This window comes from Xenopus laevis, chromosome 8S, assembly GCF_017654675.1.
Source record: "Xenopus laevis strain J_2021 chromosome 8S, Xenopus_laevis_v10.1, whole genome shotgun sequence".
NCBI classification, from domain to species: domain Eukaryota; kingdom Metazoa; phylum Chordata; class Amphibia; order Anura; family Pipidae; genus Xenopus; species Xenopus laevis.
The window spans coordinates 32791397-32814852 of record NC_054386.1 but is presented as its reverse complement, the minus strand read 5'-3'; the positions used below and the strand labels follow the sequence as shown (position 1 = coordinate 32814852).

General features: G+C 42.0%; 1 protein-coding gene across 7 annotated transcripts in view; it reads right to left on the bottom strand.

The window, feature by feature from the left end:
• The window catches only part of sptan1.S (spectrin, alpha, non-erythrocytic 1 S homeolog), a 34894-nt gene extending 11639 nt beyond the window's left edge, over positions 1 to 23255 (bottom strand). For 4 of the 7 annotated variants that reach the window (XM_041574741.1, XM_041574744.1, XM_041574742.1 and 1 more), the window contains exons 1-31: positions 23161 to 23255; positions 22968 to 23022; positions 12222 to 12461; positions 11804 to 11929; positions 10089 to 10229; positions 8663 to 8809; positions 8443 to 8576; positions 7764 to 7908; positions 7512 to 7666; positions 7235 to 7370; positions 6759 to 6860; positions 6537 to 6674; positions 6343 to 6453; positions 6157 to 6234; positions 5905 to 6060; positions 5608 to 5812; positions 5340 to 5521; positions 4998 to 5241; positions 4763 to 4885; positions 4411 to 4628; positions 4042 to 4134; positions 3822 to 3956; positions 3588 to 3736; positions 3016 to 3075; positions 2049 to 2247; positions 1854 to 1958; positions 1321 to 1341; positions 734 to 769; positions 597 to 644; positions 392 to 483; positions 58 to 202 (exon numbers count right to left, since the gene is read on the bottom strand). In XM_041574741.1, coding sequence (XP_041430675.1) covers positions 58 to 202; positions 392 to 483; positions 597 to 644; positions 734 to 769; positions 1321 to 1341; positions 1854 to 1958; positions 2049 to 2247; positions 3016 to 3075; positions 3588 to 3736; positions 3822 to 3956; positions 4042 to 4134; positions 4411 to 4628; positions 4763 to 4885; positions 4998 to 5241; positions 5340 to 5521; positions 5608 to 5812; positions 5905 to 6060; positions 6157 to 6234; positions 6343 to 6453; positions 6537 to 6674; positions 6759 to 6860; positions 7235 to 7370; positions 7512 to 7666; positions 7764 to 7908; positions 8443 to 8576; positions 8663 to 8809; positions 10089 to 10229; positions 11804 to 11929; positions 12222 to 12461; positions 22968 to 23022; positions 23161 to 23240 — 3999 coding nt within the window. In that variant the 5' untranslated portion in view covers positions 23241 to 23255. The remainder of the gene's footprint in view (positions 1 to 57; positions 203 to 391; positions 484 to 596; positions 645 to 733; positions 770 to 1320; positions 1342 to 1853; positions 1959 to 2048; positions 2248 to 3015; positions 3076 to 3587; positions 3737 to 3821; positions 3957 to 4041; positions 4135 to 4410; positions 4629 to 4762; positions 4886 to 4997; positions 5242 to 5339; positions 5522 to 5607; positions 5813 to 5904; positions 6061 to 6156; positions 6235 to 6342; positions 6454 to 6536; positions 6675 to 6758; positions 6861 to 7234; positions 7371 to 7511; positions 7667 to 7763; positions 7909 to 8442; positions 8577 to 8662; positions 8810 to 10088; positions 10230 to 11803; positions 11930 to 12221; positions 12462 to 22967; positions 23023 to 23160) is intronic. The other 3 variants (XM_041574743.1, XM_041574746.1, XM_041574747.1) reach the window with 1 other exon arrangement.
• Between the last annotated feature and the right edge of the window lie 201 nt (positions 23256 to 23456).

The window sequence follows — 23456 nt, the reverse complement described above, 5'->3', positions numbered from 1 at the left end:
ATAGCCAATGTACCATTCCATATAGCTTCATTTGCAAAATGGTGGCATTATGCTCACCTTATCTCCCAGAGCAGCGAGGTCTCTCTCAAACCCTTCGTGTTTACGTTGCAGAGCCTGCGCACTTGCCAAGTCATGTCCGTAGCTGTCTGTATTTAAAGCCTGGTTCTTCTCTTCAATCCATTCTTTTGTCTCATCAGCATCTCTGCAAGATACACCAAGGTACAGTATATAGCCATGTCTTAAAACTTAATCCACCCTCTTAGTGTTTAGAACTAAAGCAAAAATACAGAATTTGGAACTTGGCAGAACCAAGTGGTTCCTTTTCCAACAGTGGATGAAGAGCCAGTGTTTGGAACATACCAAATGCTCGCTCTCTTTGATAGCTGCTTACCTGTGGAATCTTTGTACTTCATGGGCACTGCCGAGAAGCTGACTCCTTTCTTCTGCCAGCTGTTGAAGCGACTTCCAGCGCTCGTTCAAATCCTAAAGTCGATGCAGAAAAACACAAGCAATGCTTAAATCCCATTTGAAGCAGATCTGAACAATGGTTCATGTGGAACATTCTATGATGAAGGATACATTCATCTCGATCATACCTTGATAGAGTTGAAGGTAGCCACCGCATGAACAGCAGTTCGAACAGACTGAAAAAAAGTACATGAAAATACATGATGTGCCTTCATTTTCCAATTTTACACCACAATTGCCCATTTAAAGGAATGCACCTACTTACCTTCCATGGAGATGCTGATTTGGAGTCAGGGTCATCCTGCAGGAAAAAAAGATAACATCTTTGATTTTTATATACATATACTTCATTTAATGCATATATATATATATATATATATATATATATATATATATATATATATATATATATATATATATATATATATATATATATATATATATATATATATATATATATATATATATATATATATATATATATATATATATAGTCAACTACAAGAGGTCCTCTGCACTCAACCCATTATCAATATATCTAAGACAGAGACATTTTGTGCATACTGCTACTAAAAAATGCCTTACCCTTTAAACAACACAGGGATTGTTTGTCCATATATTGCAATATATTTAAGCTGGCCAACTACGTCAAAGTCATCCCATATCTGGCCAGTTTTACCTGCAACTTACTAGCTGCTTTCAAAGTAAAACTCCCAAACTTGGCTGCCCTTTTATTAGACACCAGTGGGATCACCTGACTAATGCATTAAATGAAAGTACATAGCACTGTTTTTTCTTCATGGCATGCTGTCCCCCAATAATGGCTGGAGCACGTAGTTGACAGATACTTACCCGCTGCATCCCATACACCTCCTAAAAAGGAAAAGAAAAAAAATCATGAAATCAAAGGTTGTGTGTTGAAATGCATTGAGAGCACTTATGTACAGATACCACATTGGATTTTCTTGACAGCTATGCAGTCATTTGTCTATCACTAGCTGTTAATTTTTTTAGCTGATTTATAAAACCTGATGACATTTAGCTTTTCCTCAATTTTCTACTTTCCTCTAATGCAGTGGTTCCCAAACTGTGTGGCCGGCCTGAAGCTGACTGCAAGTTAGATACAATTTAATGAAGATATGATTTGGGATGAAAACATATTGGCTTTGCTAGCTTCTTTCAACCGTGACGGTTACACCAATATTTCCGTATACAAGTATCCATATTATACGCAAAAGGGGGGGGTGACGGCCTGTCCCAGCCCTGACCAAAAGTTGAATTTGCAAAGAGGGCTTAAACTGAAAAAGTCAGTCTATTCTACAACATCAGTGCAGTGGTTCTCTGTGGGGATTTTGCCTCAGGTGCAGTTCTATGAGGAGGCATACCTGATGCTGCACAGGCTGGACTTCTTCTGTTATCAAGCCTTCAGATTCAAGCTCGTCAGCCACCTTGTTAATGTCCTTCAAACGTGACTCATTTGCTTTCAAATCCTTTACAACAGAGGTAAAAAAAATGAGGTAGGATCAGTTTCCTCCAAACACAATGCAGATACTTAAAAAACATACAGATCATGTATTTACCTTCTGAAAGTCATCAAACTTCTTCTGCAGCACTTCGACTTGTTCCAGGTCAGCCCCGACCTCTTCATTGGTAAGAGAGGTTTCTTTCTCATTTATCCACTGCTGCAGCTCATTTGCCTCACGGAATAACATAAACTTCTTGCAACTCTTCTCTAGCATGTCCTTGCGCTTCTCTCCCATCTCCAAGATATTGTGGTACCTACAAACACATGATGTATCTGGTCAGTGATGGACCTTCCACTTCTAGGAGGCAGGACACTAACATAAAACCCCTCCTTGGCTATACCCCTTCTTCACTATACCCCATCTTGACTATACCCCTCTACACCACCCAGGTTGTTTTACAGTGCCCGTACCAACCAGTACACCAATTCTTTGCTGACTAACTGGTTAGTACTGGCCTCACCTGAGCATTCCTTTGAATGACCAAAGGATCACCTATGTGGTCTCCATCACCCAACCCTCTCAATTCACTGCAGTATTCAAGTGAAGGGGCACCCCTTTTTGGAAGTGCTAAGTTGACAAGACATGGATGATATGATTAAGAGGAAGAAACACTAAGTTTCAGGGTTTATATCTGGTGCTAAAGTTTGGAAGCTTGTGAGTAAGGATAGGGAATATTGTATACTTAAAGGAAAGGCTTAAGTATTGGGCGGTGGCAAATTGGGTGGTGCTCCTGTTTTTTGAAAATTCCACTAGCTGTGGAACTACTACAGGAATCCTTTTCTGCCAGGAAGAAGATGGATATATGTCACTTCCACAGAAGTACCCGGAACTGGTGTTGTTTTCAGCGAACAAGAGTTATGGTCTGGGGGTCTCACAAATGATCATAATACACAGATTAACCCCTAATGCACTGAAAAATAATCTATTGCTAACAACTGCAACAGCTAACAAAGTTAAGTCACCCAGCCAGCGTGTGACCCAAGGCAAGAGCAACATGGAACCATGGGTCATTTCTACTTACAATTCTTCAACCTGATTCATACGCAGAGAAACACTGCCAGCTTCCTTAGACATGTGAGCCCTGCACAGACAAGAAGGATCACAGCAAAAAAGGCATGCAGATAATTAGTGTGATTAACAAAAATTAAGGGAGCGGTGATCATTTCAGATGATGCATTAGGAAGGGGATGAAGTACAATGAGCCGAACATTTCTTTCTGAACAAATGCAAACCACAATTATGGGGTATATTAACCATGACAGTAGTAGCATTCATCAATTGGATAGAGTTGTGTCATTTTAATCAAAGTTATTCTGTGTCAGAAATATAAGCTTAGAATAGTCAGGGTTAGATCACAGCTGCACTCGTGCATTCATGTCTAGTTCTTGCAATTTCATAGCTGTAAGATTGGCACCATGCAGGGAACAGAAGTGAAGAATGGAAGGTGTATGATACAGTATGTAGGAAGGAAAAGCAAAAGATTGACAAAGAAACACATATCCAGTTCTTTCAGGTTCCGTTTTTCCACAGGCCCAGGAAGATCTAAAGGAAAGAAGAGGTTATCTGGCATTAAGTACGAATGTAGAGACTTACTGGCCATCGATTTGCTCCTGACGGAGAGCAATGCTTCCTTGTTCCTCCAGCAGGTTTTCTCGAGATGCAGACTGTGCTGGGTCCAGCTTCTTCACATATGCAGCAGGCACAAAGCCCTGACGATCATTCACTTCCACCTTCCACCAATCCTATAGAAAACAATTACAAAACATTTAATGCTAAACACTACACTGCACAGTGTCTAGTGTGGTCTCACAGTCGGTGCTTAGTTACCTTATTTGTGCTGTTTAGCAAGGTCAAGATGTCTCCTTTCTTCATTGTTACCTCCCTAGGGCTCTTTTCTTGATAATCATACAATGCCAGCACCAGCTCCTTTCCAGTTTCATCGTCAGTTGGGGCAACTTGTTGCTATCATCGCAAGAGGCAGATGTTTGATATACAATATTCAGAATATGGCATACATCAATACACACATCATGGTTTATAAACTTACTCTGCAGGACTGGGCCTGTTCCCTCAGTCCCTGGATACTGCTTCCATATGCTCGGAGATCTGACATAAGAGCTTCATGTTTCTTCAGAAGGGCCTGTGAACAAAAGATAACATGAAGAAAGAACAGCAGAAGGAAAGTATTCTCTGCATATATGTTGGCATTTTAGAAGGGAGAACAATAAGCCACCCACAAGTAAACCCCGTCAACTTTGTTAGTGTAGGAGATTGCAATAGCAGTTTCTACAATGAATTAATTACCCCAGCTCATCTCTGAGAGGGGCAGGTAAGGGTAAGAGGTGGGTATGGTTCTGTTGCCTTAGGAAGCAAAATGGCCCACACATGATACTGATCTCTCAGGCTGAACCTTTACCTCAGCAGAGTCTTCATCTTTGCCATAGTCTGTGCTTCCAACAATAGGCTCCTTCTCCCTCATCCAAGACTCAGCCTCGTTGGCATCAGCAAAATACTGCTGAGCTTGTAGAGAATCTTCAAGGTCCTGTCGACGTTGTGATGCTTTGTTCTTCAGAGTGGCCCACTTATCATTCAGCTCATTTAATTTACCTGTCACTTCTTCAGAGGCAAAGTGGCCTGGAAAATAATTAGCTCAGTAAGAACCAACAAGAGAAGCAGTATCAGCAATACAACACAAGTATTTGACATTTCTTAAAATAATGGCAGAAAAAAAAGAAAAGATGTTTGCAAAGTTTAGATTTTCTCTTTACCTTCGGTGATCATAGATTCCCCTTTCTGGGTAACCGCTTTGATGCGGGGTTCATGACCAGCAATTTCAGCCTGCAGGGCCTGGTGTTTCTTCAGGATATTCTGGACTCCAATCAAATCCTTGCCTGATGGAAAATAAAAACATCACCACAATGAGGTGCAAGCATTCATGCTGATCATTTATGACTTTTCCTGCTTGCAAAAGGCCCATTAGCCATGTTGCTGTTTGAGGCTTACCTCTGTTGGTGGAGGCTGCAATGGGTTCCTTCTCCCTTATCCAGGTCTCCTCATCTTCAACATCCCTGAAAAGCTGTTGGAGACGCAGAGAATCGGATAACTTCTGCTTGCGTGCAGCCATGGGTTCCTTCAGAGCTTCATATCTAGAAACAAGGGCCTCCTGTTTCTTCTTGATATTGTCAGCATCAAAATGACCGGCCTCTTGGAACTGACGAGCTTGGATAGTGATGCCATCAATACGGTCCTATTAGAGGAAATTTAAAAAAATGGACAAGATTACATTTTACACAACCATGATTTCTCATCCACTTCTTTTGGTTATAACAGTTTCAAACTTAGTACCTGGTGAGCCGCTACATCAGCCTCCAACAAGGCATGTTTTTTCTGCAGATTTTGCACATTGGTCAGGTCTTTTCCATAGTCATCTGAAGCCAAATGCCCCTCAACTTCATACAGCCACAGTTCTATGTCTTCCACATTACGATTGAACTGCTGCTGTTGGTTGGCTTCACGCAGCTTGATCCCTGTAAATTGAAATGAGAAGGGTGATTAAACATGTTTCCTTTGTAATTCTTGCTAGCATTTGAAGGTCAGTTGAATAAATCATTACCTTTCAATTCAGTGGCCTCCAGCAGCTTCTTCCACAAATTGATGACCTCATTCATACGGGCTGCCACCTCATCAGATGCGTAATGGTTGACATCAATTAATTTCTGGCCAGAGTTCTCCAAGGCATCTATACGGCTTTGATTAGCAGAGAGTTCAGCCTCAAAAGCTTGGTGCTTCTGCACCTTACCCTGGAGATTGGAGGGATCCTTCCCGGGAAATCAACATATTTATTCATTAAAAAGAGACTTTATTTAATCTAACACTGCATTTTCTATATTCCCGGAAACTCTCTTCTCACCTTGTATGCCTCATCTGTTGCAGTCTTCATCTTTTCATTAATCCAGCTCTTTAGCTCGTCGGAGTCCCTTAAGAATTGCTGCAGGTGAAAGGAGTCTGCCAGCTGAGTGCGGCGGTAGAGTGCACGTTCGTGAAGTGCATTGCGGCGGCTCAGCAGCTAAAACAAGGAAAAGAGACAAAATGGAAGCGAATATATTTTAGATTGTTTAATTTAGTTTGATTGCGTGGCATTCTTTAAATGGAATAAACTTACAGCATCTCTACGGGTAGCCACATCTTCCTTGGCGTAGTGGTTATTCTGAATTAGCTTTGTAGCAAACTCATCCAGAGCCTTCAAAGAAGAACATTAGATATGTAAATGCTGGCGATGCAACTTATTCTTTTCCATATAGAAAATGACCCTCAGTTAATTGATTTGAATGGTTCCCCCACATCTTACTGTAATTTTCTCTTCCTGGGCGCTAAGAGACTTCTCAAAGTCCTCGTGTTTTTTCAGAAGAGCTTCCACGCTGTCCAGAGAATCACCCAAGTCTTCGTTGAGCAGAAAAGCCTAAAGCACAAAATAGAGCTTGTGAAGATTTCACAGATAATAGCTCAGAACCCCTAATAAAGCTAAAGAATTGGGGTGCTTACTTCCTGTTTGCTCATCCAGTTGTCCACCTGTTCGGTGTCTCTGTAAAACAGCTGCAGGTCCATGCACTGTTCATATTGCTGACGGCGAAGCTCCCAAAGCTCCAGAAGAGCTGTCCTTTCTTCTGTTAGGATAGTAAGCTAGAAATGATTTAGAGAGTAGATATTACTAAGCAAACCAGTGGCAACACAGCTTACTTGCAGGAAAATGGCTGGTTTATTTACCTTCTCTCGGACTTCATCTGAGGCATAGTGGCCAGCGTTCAGCAAGGCCTGACCTGCAGCATCTGCTGCTTTAAAGCTATCTTCATGGGCATCGATTTCCCCCTGTTAAAAACAAAGAAAACTGAGTTTTATTTCATGGCTTATGTAAATAATTATACAACAGAACAAAACCACAAACAATTGCTAAAAACATGCAGTGAGGCTATTTGGGTTGATCATACTAGAACAAGGGTCTGTGAAGACCTGTTAGGAATGGACCACATCAACTGACCATTTTGGACCCTCACCCAAAGATATTTATTATATATATTATATTGACCAATTCCTGGACAGACATTGATACACCAGCCCATACATTGTTTTAATACTCAGGGGCACCACTAGCTATCTAGTAGTTGGCTTAATTTGTGTTCCAGGCTCCATAGTTGACCAAACCAGCCACTGGTTTCCAGACAGTTATTGTTTCCATCATTTACCTTATGTTCTTGGTGTCGGTCAAGCAGAGCCTCTGCACCGGCCACATCGTTGGCAAGTTCATCTGCATTTATCAGAGCTTTCATTTCTGTTACCCAGCTGGTCAGGTCCCTGAAGTCTGCTAGGAATCGCTGAAGCCTAGGAGAAACATTATGGAATTGTTACTACTAATGGGACAAGATAAGGAAGGCATGCATCAAACAGGCAATGTATGGTCTAATGATTGCACCAAGGCCAGACTGATATGCAGACAATATGGGCTTCTCCTTGATTACTTACTTGTAGGAGTCATTGAGACGAGCATGTCGTTCTGCTGCCAGTGTGCGTATTTGCTCCCAGTTGGTTAACAGTTCTTCTCCCTTCACTTGAATCTGAGGGGCATTCATAGGATGCGATTGTTGCAGACGGTCTGATTCTGTACACAAGGCTTTCACCTACAGTCAAGAAGATAAATGCTTGCATGTCAGATTCCATACAAATGGAACACTTTTCCAAAGGCTTCATGGAACTCTTGGAAAGACAAAACAGTACCTTCTCCTCCAGCGCTGCAAGGTCCCTCTCCAGACCCTCGTGTTTTCGTAGGAGTGTTTGAACGCTTGCCAAGTCTCTGCCAAAGTCATCAGATGCCATCAGCTGCTCCTTCTCTCTTATCCAGCCAATGGTTTCATCAACATCTCTATATACAACAAACAGAAAGGCCAAGTTAGTTCTGATTTCAGGTTTGTTAAAGGTATTACCATTACTCATGCCATACTGGGTCAGATGCCAAACACTTATCTGGCCATGGCTGCTGCAATACTGATATCAGGGTTGAGACCAGGAAAGTGGCCAATAAGCTGGAGCACTGATTTAAAAAGTACCCCAGTCAATTGATCGTTGCCCTTCCCAATCTCAAGGTCACTGTTGCAGTAATTATAGCTGAAGAGGTAACACCAACAGTCGCTGCAATAACTCCTAAGAAACCTCTAAGAGCATAACCACAGCAGTAATGCAGTTACAGATAATTAGGGGGGGGTTAAAAAATACAAAAATATACTTTCTGCAATGGGAAACTGGGCCATGAACAAGTCTGGGGCTACAACAAAAAAAATAGACACGACCCAATTAGTTATATAAGAAGAAGGTCAAAAGACAGAGTGGAGGAAGACACTGTAGCAGTATCATTAGCACTGCAGCAACAGTGGCAAATGCAGCTTTTGGGAATTAATACCTGTTAAAACGCTGAACTTCAGCAGCTCCAAATAACTTCCCTTGTCTCTGGAGTGCCAGACCTTTAAGGCGCTGCCAACCTGCATTGACTTCATCTTGTTTGGTCTTTATCAACTCCATCTCTGGGTGTTTGTCCTGCCAGGAAGCCAAAGAGATCAAATTAGTGATCTCTTACCTTCTGCAGGCAAGTTGCAGGAAAGTGTTATCTGCAAGTCAATTACCTGGGCCAATTTACTGGCAAACTGGTTGACTTCATTCACTCTTTCTTCATGAGCGGCCAGATCAGTCTGAAACTCTTCAAACTTCTTCTGTAAGACCTCTACATGTTCTAAATCCTGCCCAAGCTCCTCTGATGTTACAATGGCCTCCTGGATAAAGAAGATTAGAAACCGTTATTGAATTTCGTATTTCAGGTCTACTGTGTCCAGTCTACTGTGGGAGTTGGATATACCCAAGAGTACTGACTAGGTCGTCTGGGTCCTACCAGAGAGTCTGATACAGTGGGCCTACTCTTACAGAAATCAGTGCCAAATAATATAGGTTTCTATATAGACCTTTGGTGGAAATAAATATGGGATGATTAGAGCATTTAGTACTTTGGCAGGTCAGTTTAATCCTGTGTCCTGTACTCCCAAAGGCAAATGTTGATCTAAATGCATTTTTGGCCATCTCTAGAGCAAAGGCAACCCAACTTCTTTGAACGTTCAGGTTGTACACTCTATAAAATTCCTAAAACTGCAGAATGATGGACAACTTTCTGTTTATATAGGACAGAGAGAGAGTCTACAGATAAAAGTATGCAGACAGAAACAATCATAAAACTAAGGTAGCAAGACAAAACAGAGGCGCCAAAAGGATAAAAATAGCTAAAAGCACTTAAAAACCCAATGGGTAATTCAGAGGAGGCAGTAATGAACTTACCTCCTCCAAGCAGACACCAACGAAAGTGGTAATTTTCAATAATAGTTTATTCACAAAACAGTATTGCAACGCGTTTCGCAGGAATTTCCTGCTTCATCAGGCAATATGGAACGGGAACAAAAACAACAGTGTCTTTGTATAAACACGCCAGGCGCCATCTGTGGACAGAGGCGCCTGGCGTGTTTATACAAAGACACTGTTGTTTTTGTTCCCGTTCCATATTGCGTGTTTATACAAAGACACTGTTGTTTTTGTTCCCGTTCTATATTGCCTGATGAAGCAGGAAATGCCTGCGAAACGCGTTGCAATACTGTTTTGTGAATAAACTATTATTGAAAATTACCACTTTCGTTGGTGTCTGCTTGGAGGAGGTAAGTTCATTACTACCTCCTCTGAATTACCCATTGGGTTTTTAAGTGCTTTTAGCTATTTTTATCCTTTTGGCGCCTCTGTTTTGTCTTGCTACCGTTTCGAGTCCACCCCGAGTGGAGGGGTATCGTCCCCGTGTTCTTCTTCTACAGAGAGCGACGTCTTATTCGTGAGTGGGGTCAGGATAATCTCCCCACCTGCCTATACAGTGGTTGCCTATCGGTAACCCTGGTTTGTGAGTATTAACTTGTTTACTCTACCATTACTCCTTGTAAAAACATATTACACTATTGGGGCTCTTGGTGTTCCTTTTTGTCTCCTAATCATAAAATTAAGGCTAAGTTTAACAGAATTTACCTTGTCATTAATCCAATCTAGGGTGTCTTCACATTCCCGCAGATATTGAACAAGCTTCTGCGCCTGTAGTAACTTAACTCCTTTCTCTTGCATTTTCAAGAGCAGCAGCTCCCACAGACGATGCAATTCCACCAGCCGGGTCTGGGAATACAAAGGAGTTAAGAAAAAATTACTAAGAACGTACATATTACCAGGGGGTGGTGAGAAATTCACAGCCAAACTCACACCAAGTAAGAGACCAGAGAAGTCATAGAAATAGATTGCAAGTAATAGACCATCGAACTATGAGAAGGATCTCAGAATGTAAAGACCCTTTGTAAAAGAAAACCTCCCTGTGGTGAGGATAAGGCTTATACATGAGGTCTAAAGCTGGCCATAGACACACAGATCCTATCGTTCGAATCGAGGATTCGTACGATTTTCGGATTGTGTGTGGAGAGTGCCGACAGCTTCGTCCGGCGGAGATCGGTTGTTTGGTCGATCGGTCAGGTTTGATTTTGACCCAACCGATCCCGCCGAAGCCCATTGCGCATCGTAATCGGATCATTCAGCCTTACGGCCGAACAATCAGATTATCCCCGATATAGCCATGCTCGTTAATGGCATATCGGGGAAAGATCCGCTCGTTTGGCGATGTTGCCAAATGAGCGGATCTTTGCGTCTATGGCCACCTTAAGAGCCAATTAAAATTAAAGACTGCATAATGGTTCCAGCAAATGATATAGGATGCTGGGAGATTATATCAACATCTGGATTGCTCCATCTTGTACATCTTGGCATACATGAGGTGCCACACTGAAACATAAAGGGAATGTAGGAGAAGGAAAGTTTCACAAGGTTTCCACTCTTTTAAGCCTTCATTTCCCAGTTGAAAAATCAGAGTAAATAAAAGGGAAGCAGAAGGCAACACAGCACAATCAGGCACCTTCACCTACTTGGATGTGAGACCCAACTTGAACAGTTGTGACTTTCGGGCGTTGTGAAGTCCGGTAAGGCGTGAAATACTGAACCACAGACAGACACGTTATCACGTGCCACAGGTAACGGTTACTAAACATGAAATAATTCTACCTATTGATAATATGGATTTCCTATGTGGGAATGGACCATGAGAGAATGTGGGATTAACCACATCTGCTGTTAGACAGCACAGGACATCATCTCTTTCAAGCAGGGCCAGGCCAAGCTGATGGGGCGCCCTAGGTCGCGGCGACAGAGGCAGACGGAGAAGTCAGAGCGTGAGAAGGGAGCAAACATGAACTAGGGGTAGGGAGCAGACCCTGCCCAGCACACCCCTATTGTTGAGCCCTAGGCAGGTACTCCTAGTTCCGGGCCTGAATTAGGAGTAGGCAGTAGAAACAAGAGCCTTGAGCACAACTGGGGGGGGGGGCTACACGTGCACGGAAGTGATTGAAGATCAAAACATGGAAGCGATCAAACAAGCATTGGTGGATGCTGGTCAGAGGAAATGAGGCATGCATACTGTTTGGGGGGGGTGGCACAGGAGAGCAATCAAGTGTGTGTGGGGGGGGAAGTCTGGCAGGCACTGGGCCAAGTAGTTGGCTGCCAATACTATGTGATGTCCCGAACATTTTTACATTTTGAGTGTAAATTGACCACAAAGTTACTACGCAACTATGGCACATTGGTCTCCATGATTCTGTAACAAAAATGCCCTGTGGAATAACCTGATTACATCTACACCCCACACTTACTCTGATACTCTCTGATGCAAAATGTCCTTCTGAAATCATTTGGTTTCCGGTTTCGTCCAATTTGATGATTGCCCCTGCGTTGGCCTGTACTTCTGCCTCAAAGGCCTGGTGTTTTTGTAATTTTCCCTGTAAAGAGGCCACAGACAGGGAATTATATTAATATGACATGGAAATAAAAGGAACAGATTTACTCCAGTATATAAATTCACTGCCCCAAGATATAGTAAAGAGACATATGCTCACACGAAAAAAATGCAGGCCAAGTCATAGTAGTTGTTAGAGGAAACCATTGCTTCCTGGTTTTGCAGAGGAGAAGCTAGTAAAGCAAATTACCTGGGCTTGTATACTACCCCTTACAAGGGGCAGTATACAAGGACAAAATAATCTCACCTTTATAACCCATAAGCAAAGTGCTCACCTGCAGGTTGGTTGGATCCTTGTAGTTCTCATCAGATGCAATTTGGAGTTTCTCCTGGATCCATTTCTCCAGCTCATCAGCATCTCGCTGGAAGGACTGGAAGCGGTAAGAATCGTCCAATTTCTGGCGTCTCAGCGTAGAGAGTTCCTTAAACCGCAGGTATCGGTCCAGGACTTGCTGGCGCCTCTCCTGGATGTCATCTGCGGTCTCCAGCACTTTCACTCCACCTGAATCCATTTTCTGCAAATAATCAGATGGACAGTTTTATCTCTGTTTGGTGAAACATTCTTATGTTCTTCAGTCAACACCTCCCCAGACCATGTTCCACAGTGTCCGTATATATAAGAAACTAAATCTTAGCAAGTAGCAAGCTGGAAATGCTGCACATTTCATTTTAGGCTTCTTTACTAACCCAAGGGCACCACAACCCTTTAGCATACAATCAGCATCATCATTGCATGGCAAACAATACCTTATTTTTTGCTTGATGATTTCTCATGGCCCCTAAACTTGGCTTCTCAGCATCAGCCCAGCCCACAGTACACTGGGTATGTGCAGTGTCACTGCCACACAACAGATGGCCTAACAAGATCCAAGATGGGGAGCTGCTGGGGACAACTTTGAAGGTCTGGATCATTACTGTTATAGTGCTGCTGAACTTCTGGGCTGATAATGCAACTTCAGAATATCAAATACATAATTTTTAGCCATATTCATTCCTGGGCTTCAGTTCTCCGTTTAGAAGGACAAGGAAACCCTTGTATATATCATATGTTGCCTGCAGAGTCACCATCACCAGGTCTGAACCGAGATCCAAAATAGGCCCTGGACCCTGGTATTTTAAGTAAACAGGCCCAAACAGCCCCAATAAATACTGGAGGGACTACAATACAACAAACAGTCTATATATATATATATATATATATATATATATATATATATATATATATATATATATATATATATATATATATATATATATATGTATATGTATGTATGTATGTATGTATGTATGTATGTATGTATGTATGTATGTATGTATGTATGTATGTATGTATATATATATATATATATATATATATATATACACACAGGTATATATAGGAATCACTGCTCGCAAAAGGATTGGGATATGTATCGATGGCAAGTGGCAACCTTTTTTTACATACTGTGGATAATTTCATATTTACAAGACAAGTGAGACTTAAGGAGAAGTTTGCCCAGGGCATAGGTCCAGCCGATATAAATACCAACAGTGAGAATACAGGTGGGAGCACAGAGGCACATGGCTCTAACATAGATCCGGGTGATAGACATATGGGGGCCACTGAGGATATGGTTTTTGCCCTAAGTAAATTTGAGCCCAAAATTACCTACGATCCAGTGAGCACAAATGCATCCACTAGGACATTCAATCGAATGTTGAATGTGGACATGTCTACTTGTTACAACATAAAGCGAAATTGGAGAGGCAATTTAACAGTGGCACAGAAAGAAGCTATTAAATCCTTAAAACAAAATAAGGATATTATCATTAAGACTGCGGATAAAGGAGGGGGCGTTGTGATTATGGACTACCTTTATTACAAACAGTAATGGGATGGGAGAAATTGCCATTCGATCGGACAGATCGGTTTCATAAAGAATTAAATGTGATGCTAAAAATTGCTATTAACAATGGGTGAATCACTGAACAAATGCTTGAATATTTTTTGCCAATACATCCCATTCGACCTGTGATAAAAATCCACAAAAGCTTGCAAAAGCCACTGGGGCGTCCTATCATTTCCTCAAATGGTTCTTAAAATGAAGGCATTGCAGAATTTGTGGATTGTCTGTTGCAACCGTGCGTACAAAATATATGTAGTTATTTAAAAGACACAAATGATTTTCTAAGGGTAATACGTAGTATTGATTTTCCCAATACAAACATGGTCCTAGCGACAATGGATGTACAGAGCCTCTACACTTGCATCCCACATGATGCGGGTGTGGAGGCGGTACATGAATTGGTCACCAACAATTCTCTATATTCAGGGCCTCCAATTGAATTTATGTTGAGCCTACTCCGGTTTATTCTGGATAAAAACTATTTCAAATTTGAAAATTAATACTACATACAACACACGGGCACTGCAATGGGGTCAAAAGTGGCCCCAGCCTATGCAAATATGTATAAATTTGAAATTGACCATATATTGAGTCAACCATTGTTCAGGCAACATGGGGCCTTCTATAGAAGGTACATTGATGATATATTCTTTTTGTGGTTGGGCCCTATTGGTGATCTAGATACATTTGTGGAATAACTAAACGGTCTGGATAGCCATGTGAAGTTTACAGTTACATATGACATGCAACAAATTGACTTTCTAGATGTAAAAGTGTATAAAGATGGGAACCACTTACAAACATGCATTCATATAAAACCAGACAGAAACACATTGATACACTACCATAGCAACCACCCTAGACACCTGCTGAGTTTGTTGCCCAAATTGCAGATGCTCAGGGTAGTGCGCATTGATAGGGATATCAATAAGAGAGAGGAAGATCTCACTAAAATGTGTGAAAAATGTTTGGACAGAGGGTACCCCAAAAAGTTACTATTGGATACCAAGGAATGGACCCTTTCCCTTAACCAGGAAGATGTGATGCGGGAACAGGAAGTAAGACATAGACATAAAGGCAAAGACATTGGAAACAATCTTTATTAGGTCAGCCGATATGGGGCAAATAGCGCAGCAGTCAAACAAAAAATATTGGCCTATTCTGACCACGGATGAGTCTATATCGAAAAAGTTACCCACAAAGCCAAAATTTAGCTATAAAAGAGGAAGTAATTTAAAGGAGGTATTAAGCGCCTCTGATCCAACAAATAAATACCAAAAATCGCAAGCACAACATTTCTTAATGCAACGGTCAGGAGTGTTTAAATGCATCGGCTGCATACTGTGTAGTGCACTAATACAGGGTTCTCACGTAACACACCCCTACACGGGAAAAAGATATACCATCAGGCAGAGAATGACATGTGACACCACTATGGTGGTGTACATTATCAAATGTCCCTGCTGGTTGATTTACTGTGGGAAAACCACCAGACAGTTAAAAGAGAGAATGGCAATGCACAGATTGAGTATAAGAGCGGCATTGGATCCAGACAAAAAAGAAAAGAGTAAAAATAAAAAACGATATTTCCCAGCAACTTGTAGCAAAACGTTGGGCAGATGCTAGGTATAGCCCGACATCATTCAGATGTATGCCAATTGAACAAGTCCCCAAAAGAGCAAGGGGGGGGACTATGGCAACGTATTATTGAAAAGAGAGGCGTTCTGAATCCACGAATTGAATTGCGTGGTGCCTAAGGGACTAAATTGGCAGCAGGCTCTTGGCTTTGGCTTAAAAGTGATTTTCTTCTAACAGTACCTTAAAATTAAATAGAAATGGTTATTGTATAAAAATGGTAATTGTTTGTTTCCTTAAAGTATTGAAACATATGTTGCAAATGGTTGAGATAAGGTTTGTTTTGATTTACAGGTGCTGTTACTGTGTATCTGCCAGTTAAGAAACATTATAAGCAATCTGTAACTGCTTTTTGATTTTCATCTTTATGGACTATATACACAGATTCGTTTCACTGCAATTTGGTGACAACAAGTGATACAAATGATAAGGTATTTTTTAATTACTTGAAATTATCTGCACTAATTGCTTAATGAACATTGTGATGACGTCATTTTGGCGCCCATTTGAAGGGGATTGCAGGTATAAACTGTTAATTTGTCACAAGCACTTTATCCTTGATAAAGGCCCCAATGTGGGCTGAAATGTTGGATGAACAGTGATTTTAAAATAAAACACTATTGATTGATGAAATTGGTGTGCGGGTCCATCCTGAACAATTATACATAATTTCTTGACCAAGCACCCACAAAGCTATTGATGTGGACAGAGTGCATATATGCATGCTTTGTACAAACTTTGTAGCTAAAAGTGTCTTTTTTAAGAAAGTTACAGTTCAGTTGTGTAAGAATATTTTTTCTCACGGGGTTATATATTGAGAGTGCTGGGGCTATTTTGTTTAGTGTATATATATATATATATATATATATATATATATATATATATATATATATATATATATATATATATATATATATATAATTATTTCGCTTGGACAGTACATAGGAGACCCCCTTAGCCACACAACTGAATGTATAAAGTATAAATGCAATATATCTGACAAGTACAAGACTGATGAGTTTTAGCTACTCGCCTATCATCAGGCCCCATATATGGCCCCCTGTACACAGGGACACTATTTTTTGGTCCTGCCACACAAATTAGCAGGGAGAATTGTCAAGACATCTGCATTCCAAGGAGGAAAAAATGGATCTGGCTTACATTCCAAGGCCTGACAACCCCATCTAACAATAACAAGGACAAATCCCTGTCCCCTCCTCCACCCCCATACAACATATGCAGCAGCCCCTAAGCAGTGCTATCATTCTGCGACCCCACAGATCTGGCTGGAGACCAGCAAGATACCAATGCTGTTATCCCATGGGCAGAGACAAACGTATGATGCTGAGTCTGATCAATGAAGAATTCTCACCCCTCCTTATTGTACTGAATCCCTATATTAGCCAGCACAGTAAGCCGGTGTGTATATAAGCACACAAAGCTTTGCATCTAATTCATGGTAGTAGAGGCACAAGGACATAACATGACTTATCGAAGGTCACATGAACGGAGCCCCAGGCCGTCCCTCGCCAAAATTCGTTAGTCAAGGTTACAAATTTAAAGTTACAGATAACAAAGCATGCAGAGATAAGCTTCCAGCAGCTAACAAATCCATGTTTAGGGGGCTTTAGTAAACAGTGTATCCAAGCTGCATATTAAACTCAAGGTGTCAACCTTTAGGTTTGGGGCAGACTGGCAGATTCGGGAAGATTTAGTCGCCTGGTGACTAATCGCCTCTTCTGCGGGCGACAATCTCCCTGAACTGCCTTCCATCTGCCTTCCGCCTGCTTGAATGAAGAATTGCCTGCGCTAATGCACTCGCTGCGCTTCGATTTCTGAAGTCGCCTGAATCTGCCAGTCTGTCCCAACTCCCAACCCTTATATAGGACTGCATGTCCTAATGCGGATAAAAAAAACCCATTACAGAAAGCAGTTACAGGACATTGTACTGCAGGAAATTATACATATAAAAAGCATGTTGCAATTAGGGTTGGCCGGTAAAAATGATGCTTGATGCCAATGTTATTAATGGCAAGAATTTAGGAAGGCCAGTATTTTTTTTCCAGAAAAGGTCTTAACACTAGTTGCAATGTATGATGTGTCGGTTCTATGGTACTCTGGTTCTGCAATGGTCTGTGATGCTTTAAATTGCTGCCAGACCTGACTTACCAGAGTAGAACTAATGGGTGTAGCAACCAGGAAAGGATAAGGAACTGGGGTACAAACACCAACTATAGTACTAGGCTACAGCAGCAAAAAATGGGAAAAAACGCTCAAAGTGAGTGAAAAAGATCTGCAATTGATAAACTCAGTAGTGAAGTTTAGTAAGATTTAAAAAGTATTTAAATTTATAAGTAAGTGCCCATTTGGCATGAAACATTAGGCTATACATGTCCTAATAAATACTTTTTAAATTTTACTAAACGTTGCCACTACATTTATCAATTGCAAATCTTTCACTCACTTTGAGCGTTTATTTCCAATTTTTGGTTACCCTTGGACTGGGGTTTTTTGTGAATATAACCACTTAGTGACTTACTCTTGACAATCTATTTATATTTTTACTTAATAGAAGCAGATATACATGCCATTTTTTTGGTTTATTTAGTCTACACAGCAGCACACTGGCAGTAAATAATGAATAATTATCCCTGGGATCTGGCAGTCCATTAGTTCCTTCCTGATGAGCAGAACCAGGGTGGTGCCAATGGTTTTTCAGGGCATCACTACTAAAGCACCCACCCTGCGAGCAGTCAACTTGTGGGTTGCTCGGATCACAATAGGGCTAATAGCACCCCAGGGTCACACCCTAGACTCTTAAAACAAACAGGCCCCGTCCTGCTTAACAAAATGACAAGAAAAAACAAGCTTCCCGGCAGGATGACATGAGAACTGCACATTATCTCTGAGCTACAGGAATTTAGAGGAAGGATGTGGATGTGCAGCAGGCCCTGAAAGGAATGTGCTCCCTAGATTCCTAATAGCCGACTGCCCTGGCCAAGGAGCTGAGCGGCATTTGCTCCTGCTGTACTAACAGCTGGTCTCTAATCACAGCTATTCTTGCAGTGGGCAAGAAAAAGCCACTGCCCTGCATATTCAGAGGTTGTCCTGTTCTACTGATAGATATTGAAATTGATCATTATTTGGGCCTTGCTTCACTGTAGTTACGCCCCTGGTCCCTGCAGAGAAGCAGAAGAACCCCAATTGTTTTTCTGAGAAGGACTGCAAGATGGGATAGTATGCGTAGTAAGGCAAGATGGTGCCAAAGACAGCATGCTGGGGAGTTGCAGTTTAACATGAGGGCTGCAGGCTGGTCCTTGATATAATAAAAACACTATTATCCTTCTATTTATATAGCACCACCATATTCCACAGCACTCAATTGAGATTATACATCTTTCCCATGAGCCCCTGCCCCAGCAGAGATTATAATCTAAGGGACCTATCACATTCTCGCACAATAGGGCAATCATCAAGAGACAATTAACCTGCCTGTATGTTTTGGGAGAGTGGGAGGAAACCCACCCCGACACGGGAAGAACATACAAACTCCTTGCCCTGGTTGGAATCAAACCCAGGACTACAGCATTACTACAAGATACTATACTATATGCAACATAACACCACCTTTATATTTCAAAAAAACACAAAGTAGTGCTACACACACACTCTCACCGCTCTTTGCAGCGTCGGGTGCCGTCTGTGACCCTGTCTGCCCAGGTCTGGTTCACGTATAAGAAAATACTTCAGCAGCACTCCGATTATGGTGAAAAAATTGGTACTTTATTCGTGCCTCAAGCTAAGCGACGTTTCGAGCTTTTCCAGCCCTCGGGGCTGGAAAAGCTCGAAACGTCGCTTAGCTTGAGGCACGAATAAAGTACCAATTTTTTCACCATAATCGGAGTGCTGCTGAAGTATTTTCTTATACGTGAACCACCTTTATATTTCAGTTCCCCACAGGGCCTAGGGCACTGCCCTGTCCCTACACCAAAGGCAGGGTAGGAAGCAGTCAGTTTCACAGTCGCATATATATATATCCCCTGAAGCTCATTTTCATGATCCAGGGTCCCTCTTAATTGCAGGTTCCCCTATCCACCAACACAACCTACATTCCTCAACTCTTCCTCCTTCTGGAGGTGCTTCAGTTCAATGCAATAAATAGGAAACCCTCAACACAGCCTGCCTTCCTAAAGATGCTTCAGTTCAGTCCAATAAGTAGGAAGCCACCAACACAACCTACCTTTCTGAATTCTTCCTCCCTCTGAAGGTGTTTCAGTTCAATGCAATAAATAGGAATTCATCAACACCACCTGCTTTCCTAAAGTTGCTTCAGTTCAGTGCAATAAGTAGGAAGCCACAAACACAACTTATCCTTCTGAACTTTTCCTTCCTCTGAAGGTGTTTCAGTTCAATGCAATACATAGGAAACCATCAACGCCACCTGCTTTCCTAAAGGTGCTTCAGCTCAGTATAATAAGAAGGAAGTCACCAACACAGCCTACCTTTTCTGAATTCTTCCTCCCTCTGCAGGTGCTTCAGTTCAATGCAACAGATAGGAAACAAACAAACAAACAAAAAGTATTATCATATAATGGGGTACAGGCACAGAACAGCGCCCAAACCTCTGAATCCCTTATTGCCTCCAAGGAGTTAAACAAGAGCAAGGTAATTATAGGGTCCGTTCAATGAGAGAAGCTTCTGGAAACAGATCGGCAACATCTTTGTGAAGCACGGAGGATGCTTTGTGGCTTCTGACAGCGGGAGCCTCTAATAATGGCATTAAGTGGATAAAGGGCTATGTGTGATAGTCAGCAGAGAGACTCATTGTTCGGGGAGTGCAGTGGGGCAGAACTAATGGACTGTTCTTTCCTGCAGCAGAACAGCTGACGTCACTCAGTTGGCGCTGCCAAAACACCGACCCAGAGAGTGCTGCAGACTTCTGCAGTCTGAATATTAACAGCATCATTGCAGACCAGAGCAACGCCCAGCCACAGCTTTTGGAAACCCCTGGTTCACGGAGGCTATGGCGCGCTGCACCATACGATGCAGCTATCCTCCAGGAAAGGTTCGAAAGGGGCAAGCAACAGAAAATCAACGAAAAAAAAAATCACTAAGCAAAATAAATAACGGGACAGGGGAGGGAGACAGAGACTCTGAGTGGAGAAAACTGGGGGATTATGCTGCCTTCTGTCCCCCCAGAAAAGCCAACCAACACACTGACAGCCACCAATTACTGGCACTAAGGATACTGGGAGATGTAGTGCTATATACCACAAGCATTTTGTTGCATTAATTAAATTCCTGTACCCGCATCATAACTCTCATTTAAATCAATATGACAAATAGGAGCTCAGCGTAAAGTACCATTATTTTGCCCCGTTTCCTAACCTTGGGTCCCCAGATACTGTGAACTACAACTCCAGCCATGCTTTAACCCTTGATTATGTGCTAAAGAATGGGGAGGAGGGGTGTAGTCCAGTAATATCTGGAGATCCAAAGTTAAGAAAAAGGGACCTAAAACCAACCCTATACATAGAACTATACAGTAGGGCACAGACACTGTAGGTAAAACAGCTCTCACAACCTGCCTCCTTGCCAATGAATTGCCCGTGAAGGGCATCTATACAAATAAAGACAGAATGAAGGGCTATGACAGAGCAAATAAATACCATTCTTAGTAGGCAGGATCTGTAAGTGAGTGCAATCAGCCTCGCCCAGGCACAGATAAGCCCTGCATTCCGCACCTACAAGCCATAGTATAGGAGAAAAAGAGCAGATGGAGGCTGCCTGCCCCTCCCTTCTGCAACAGCCTGATAACACACTAATACCAGAAAGTTCCAGCCTGCAGAACATGTCCTAGTTGCCCTTCAACCAGCCATTACATTCATAGGAATAGAACCCATTTACACAGACAGCAGCTTTCTGACCCTTCTACTCACAGGTCGCATTCCAATACTGCACTGGAGGCAAAATTAACTGTACTGCAAGATACAAGGGCTGTAGGGACCTAGTTGGCTGAGCTTGGTGCCAAAACAACCAGCTATTAAATATTAAAAACACAGAGGTGGATATCAATGGGAATCCAATGACCATACAACGTATACTGTTAGGGAAAGGGAGAATAGTCATCATGGTTAGCTTGCAGGGTCCTCTCCCCGCTATGGGCAGGCACGGGGCAAGGTATAGCACAATGATAAAAGAAATTCCAGCATGGATATTTATAGAGCTGTAACATCATTACACAGCATTTGGGTGCATTTGGCTCAATGCTAGGTGCTCAAACACTGGCTGAGGCAATCTGCCCGGGGGGGGGGTGCTTCTAAACGTTTTCTGTACTTTGCCCAAGGGCTTGATGTTGTCCAAATAATTTTGCTGGCTTTGGCCAAGCTGAAGTAAAACTCCAATCTTCCAAATACCAAAGGGCAGTGCAACTGTCAGTTTTATGGATGGATTCTGCATTTTTTCTGATTGACGTATTCCAAATACTTTTCAAAGAATGTCACAGTCCAAGTGTCAGATTAGATCTCTGTCTGGAGCACTACCAGCCGCACCTTCCCATATCTGATCTGTCCTGTTCCACACTGCACAATATGGAAAGTAGAGTAATAATGACCCCTGACCCGTGCTATTTATAGCAGGGATGCCAACATCTGACATTCTGTGTATTGTCTAAGCAGGGACATTCTGACATCTGACATTCTGTGTATTGTCTAAGCAGCTCCCATCCATATGTATAAATACAAATATACAGAGAAGGAATGTTCTGGGCACACAATAAGCTATACCCTCATACTGTACTGTCTAAGGGAATCAATATGGCACCTCCCTCCCATTTATATATAAATACAAATATACAGAGAAGGAATGTTCTGGGCACACAATAAGCTATACCCTCATACTGTACCGTCTTAAGGGAAACAATAGGGCACCGTCTTCCTATATGTATAAAGACAAATATACAGAGAAGGAATGTTCTGGGCACACAATAAAATATACCCTCATAATGTACTGTATGGATGCCACCTTTTGAAATGTACAGTACAGGGTATGGCTTCAACCTTCTTTGAGGGTGCTATATAAACTGAAACATGACCAACTTTAATTTAGGGGTGACCTAGAACAAAACAAACAGTATTCCAATCTCTATTAGTGTAATATTGAGACTTTGGTTGCCCAGCTTGGTGGGCAGACAACTTATGGCCAGAATCGCCCACAAACCTATCCTACTTACAACTGCTGATCTAAAAGGTATCTGCCCCTTTATTCTACCCAACCCTAAAAACAGCTCCAATGAATACCAAATGTTAAAAGGATCCCATTCCCCTTTCTGGTTGCCCTAATATGGGGTATGAGTATCATTTAAAGGGGAAATTCACACTTAAACACAGAACATGCAGAGAAAGAGGACGAATGCACTACAGACATGCGGGAGACCCCCACACGTGATAGAGAGAGAGAGTAAATAAGGATTAGAAGGGCACAGCAAACATCACACAATACCTTGATTCGGATCTTACGTAGGGCAAACATGACGCAGACACAGACAGTGCTAATGCTGGGAGAAATAGGGTTAAATCAATTGTAACAAACAAGTAAATTGGAAATATCCTTAGATTATTAAACCTTTAGGTTATCAAACATTCCCTTCTATGCCCAAAGCTAAAGCCAAGGTAGAGGAGTTCTGAAAGCTGACCTGCAGCCCTGGAAGTGACACACAGACGACAGCACTGCTGAAATGGTATCTCCCTTAATAAGAGAAGAGTCGCAGATCATATGGACCCTGCTGCCTTGGCAACAGCCTTTTCCTTTAGCTTGCCAAGCAGGGATTGGTGTGCTACTATGCAAAGGAGCCTGTCAAAATACTCCTGGATTCCCACCCCCGCTCTCTATCACACAGGCAAAATAAAAGAGGGTTTTTGGCCAGTATACCCAGTTTAGGTTGCTGACAAGCATGATAGTAGCAGGCTAAAACTGTCAATATTTCTAAAA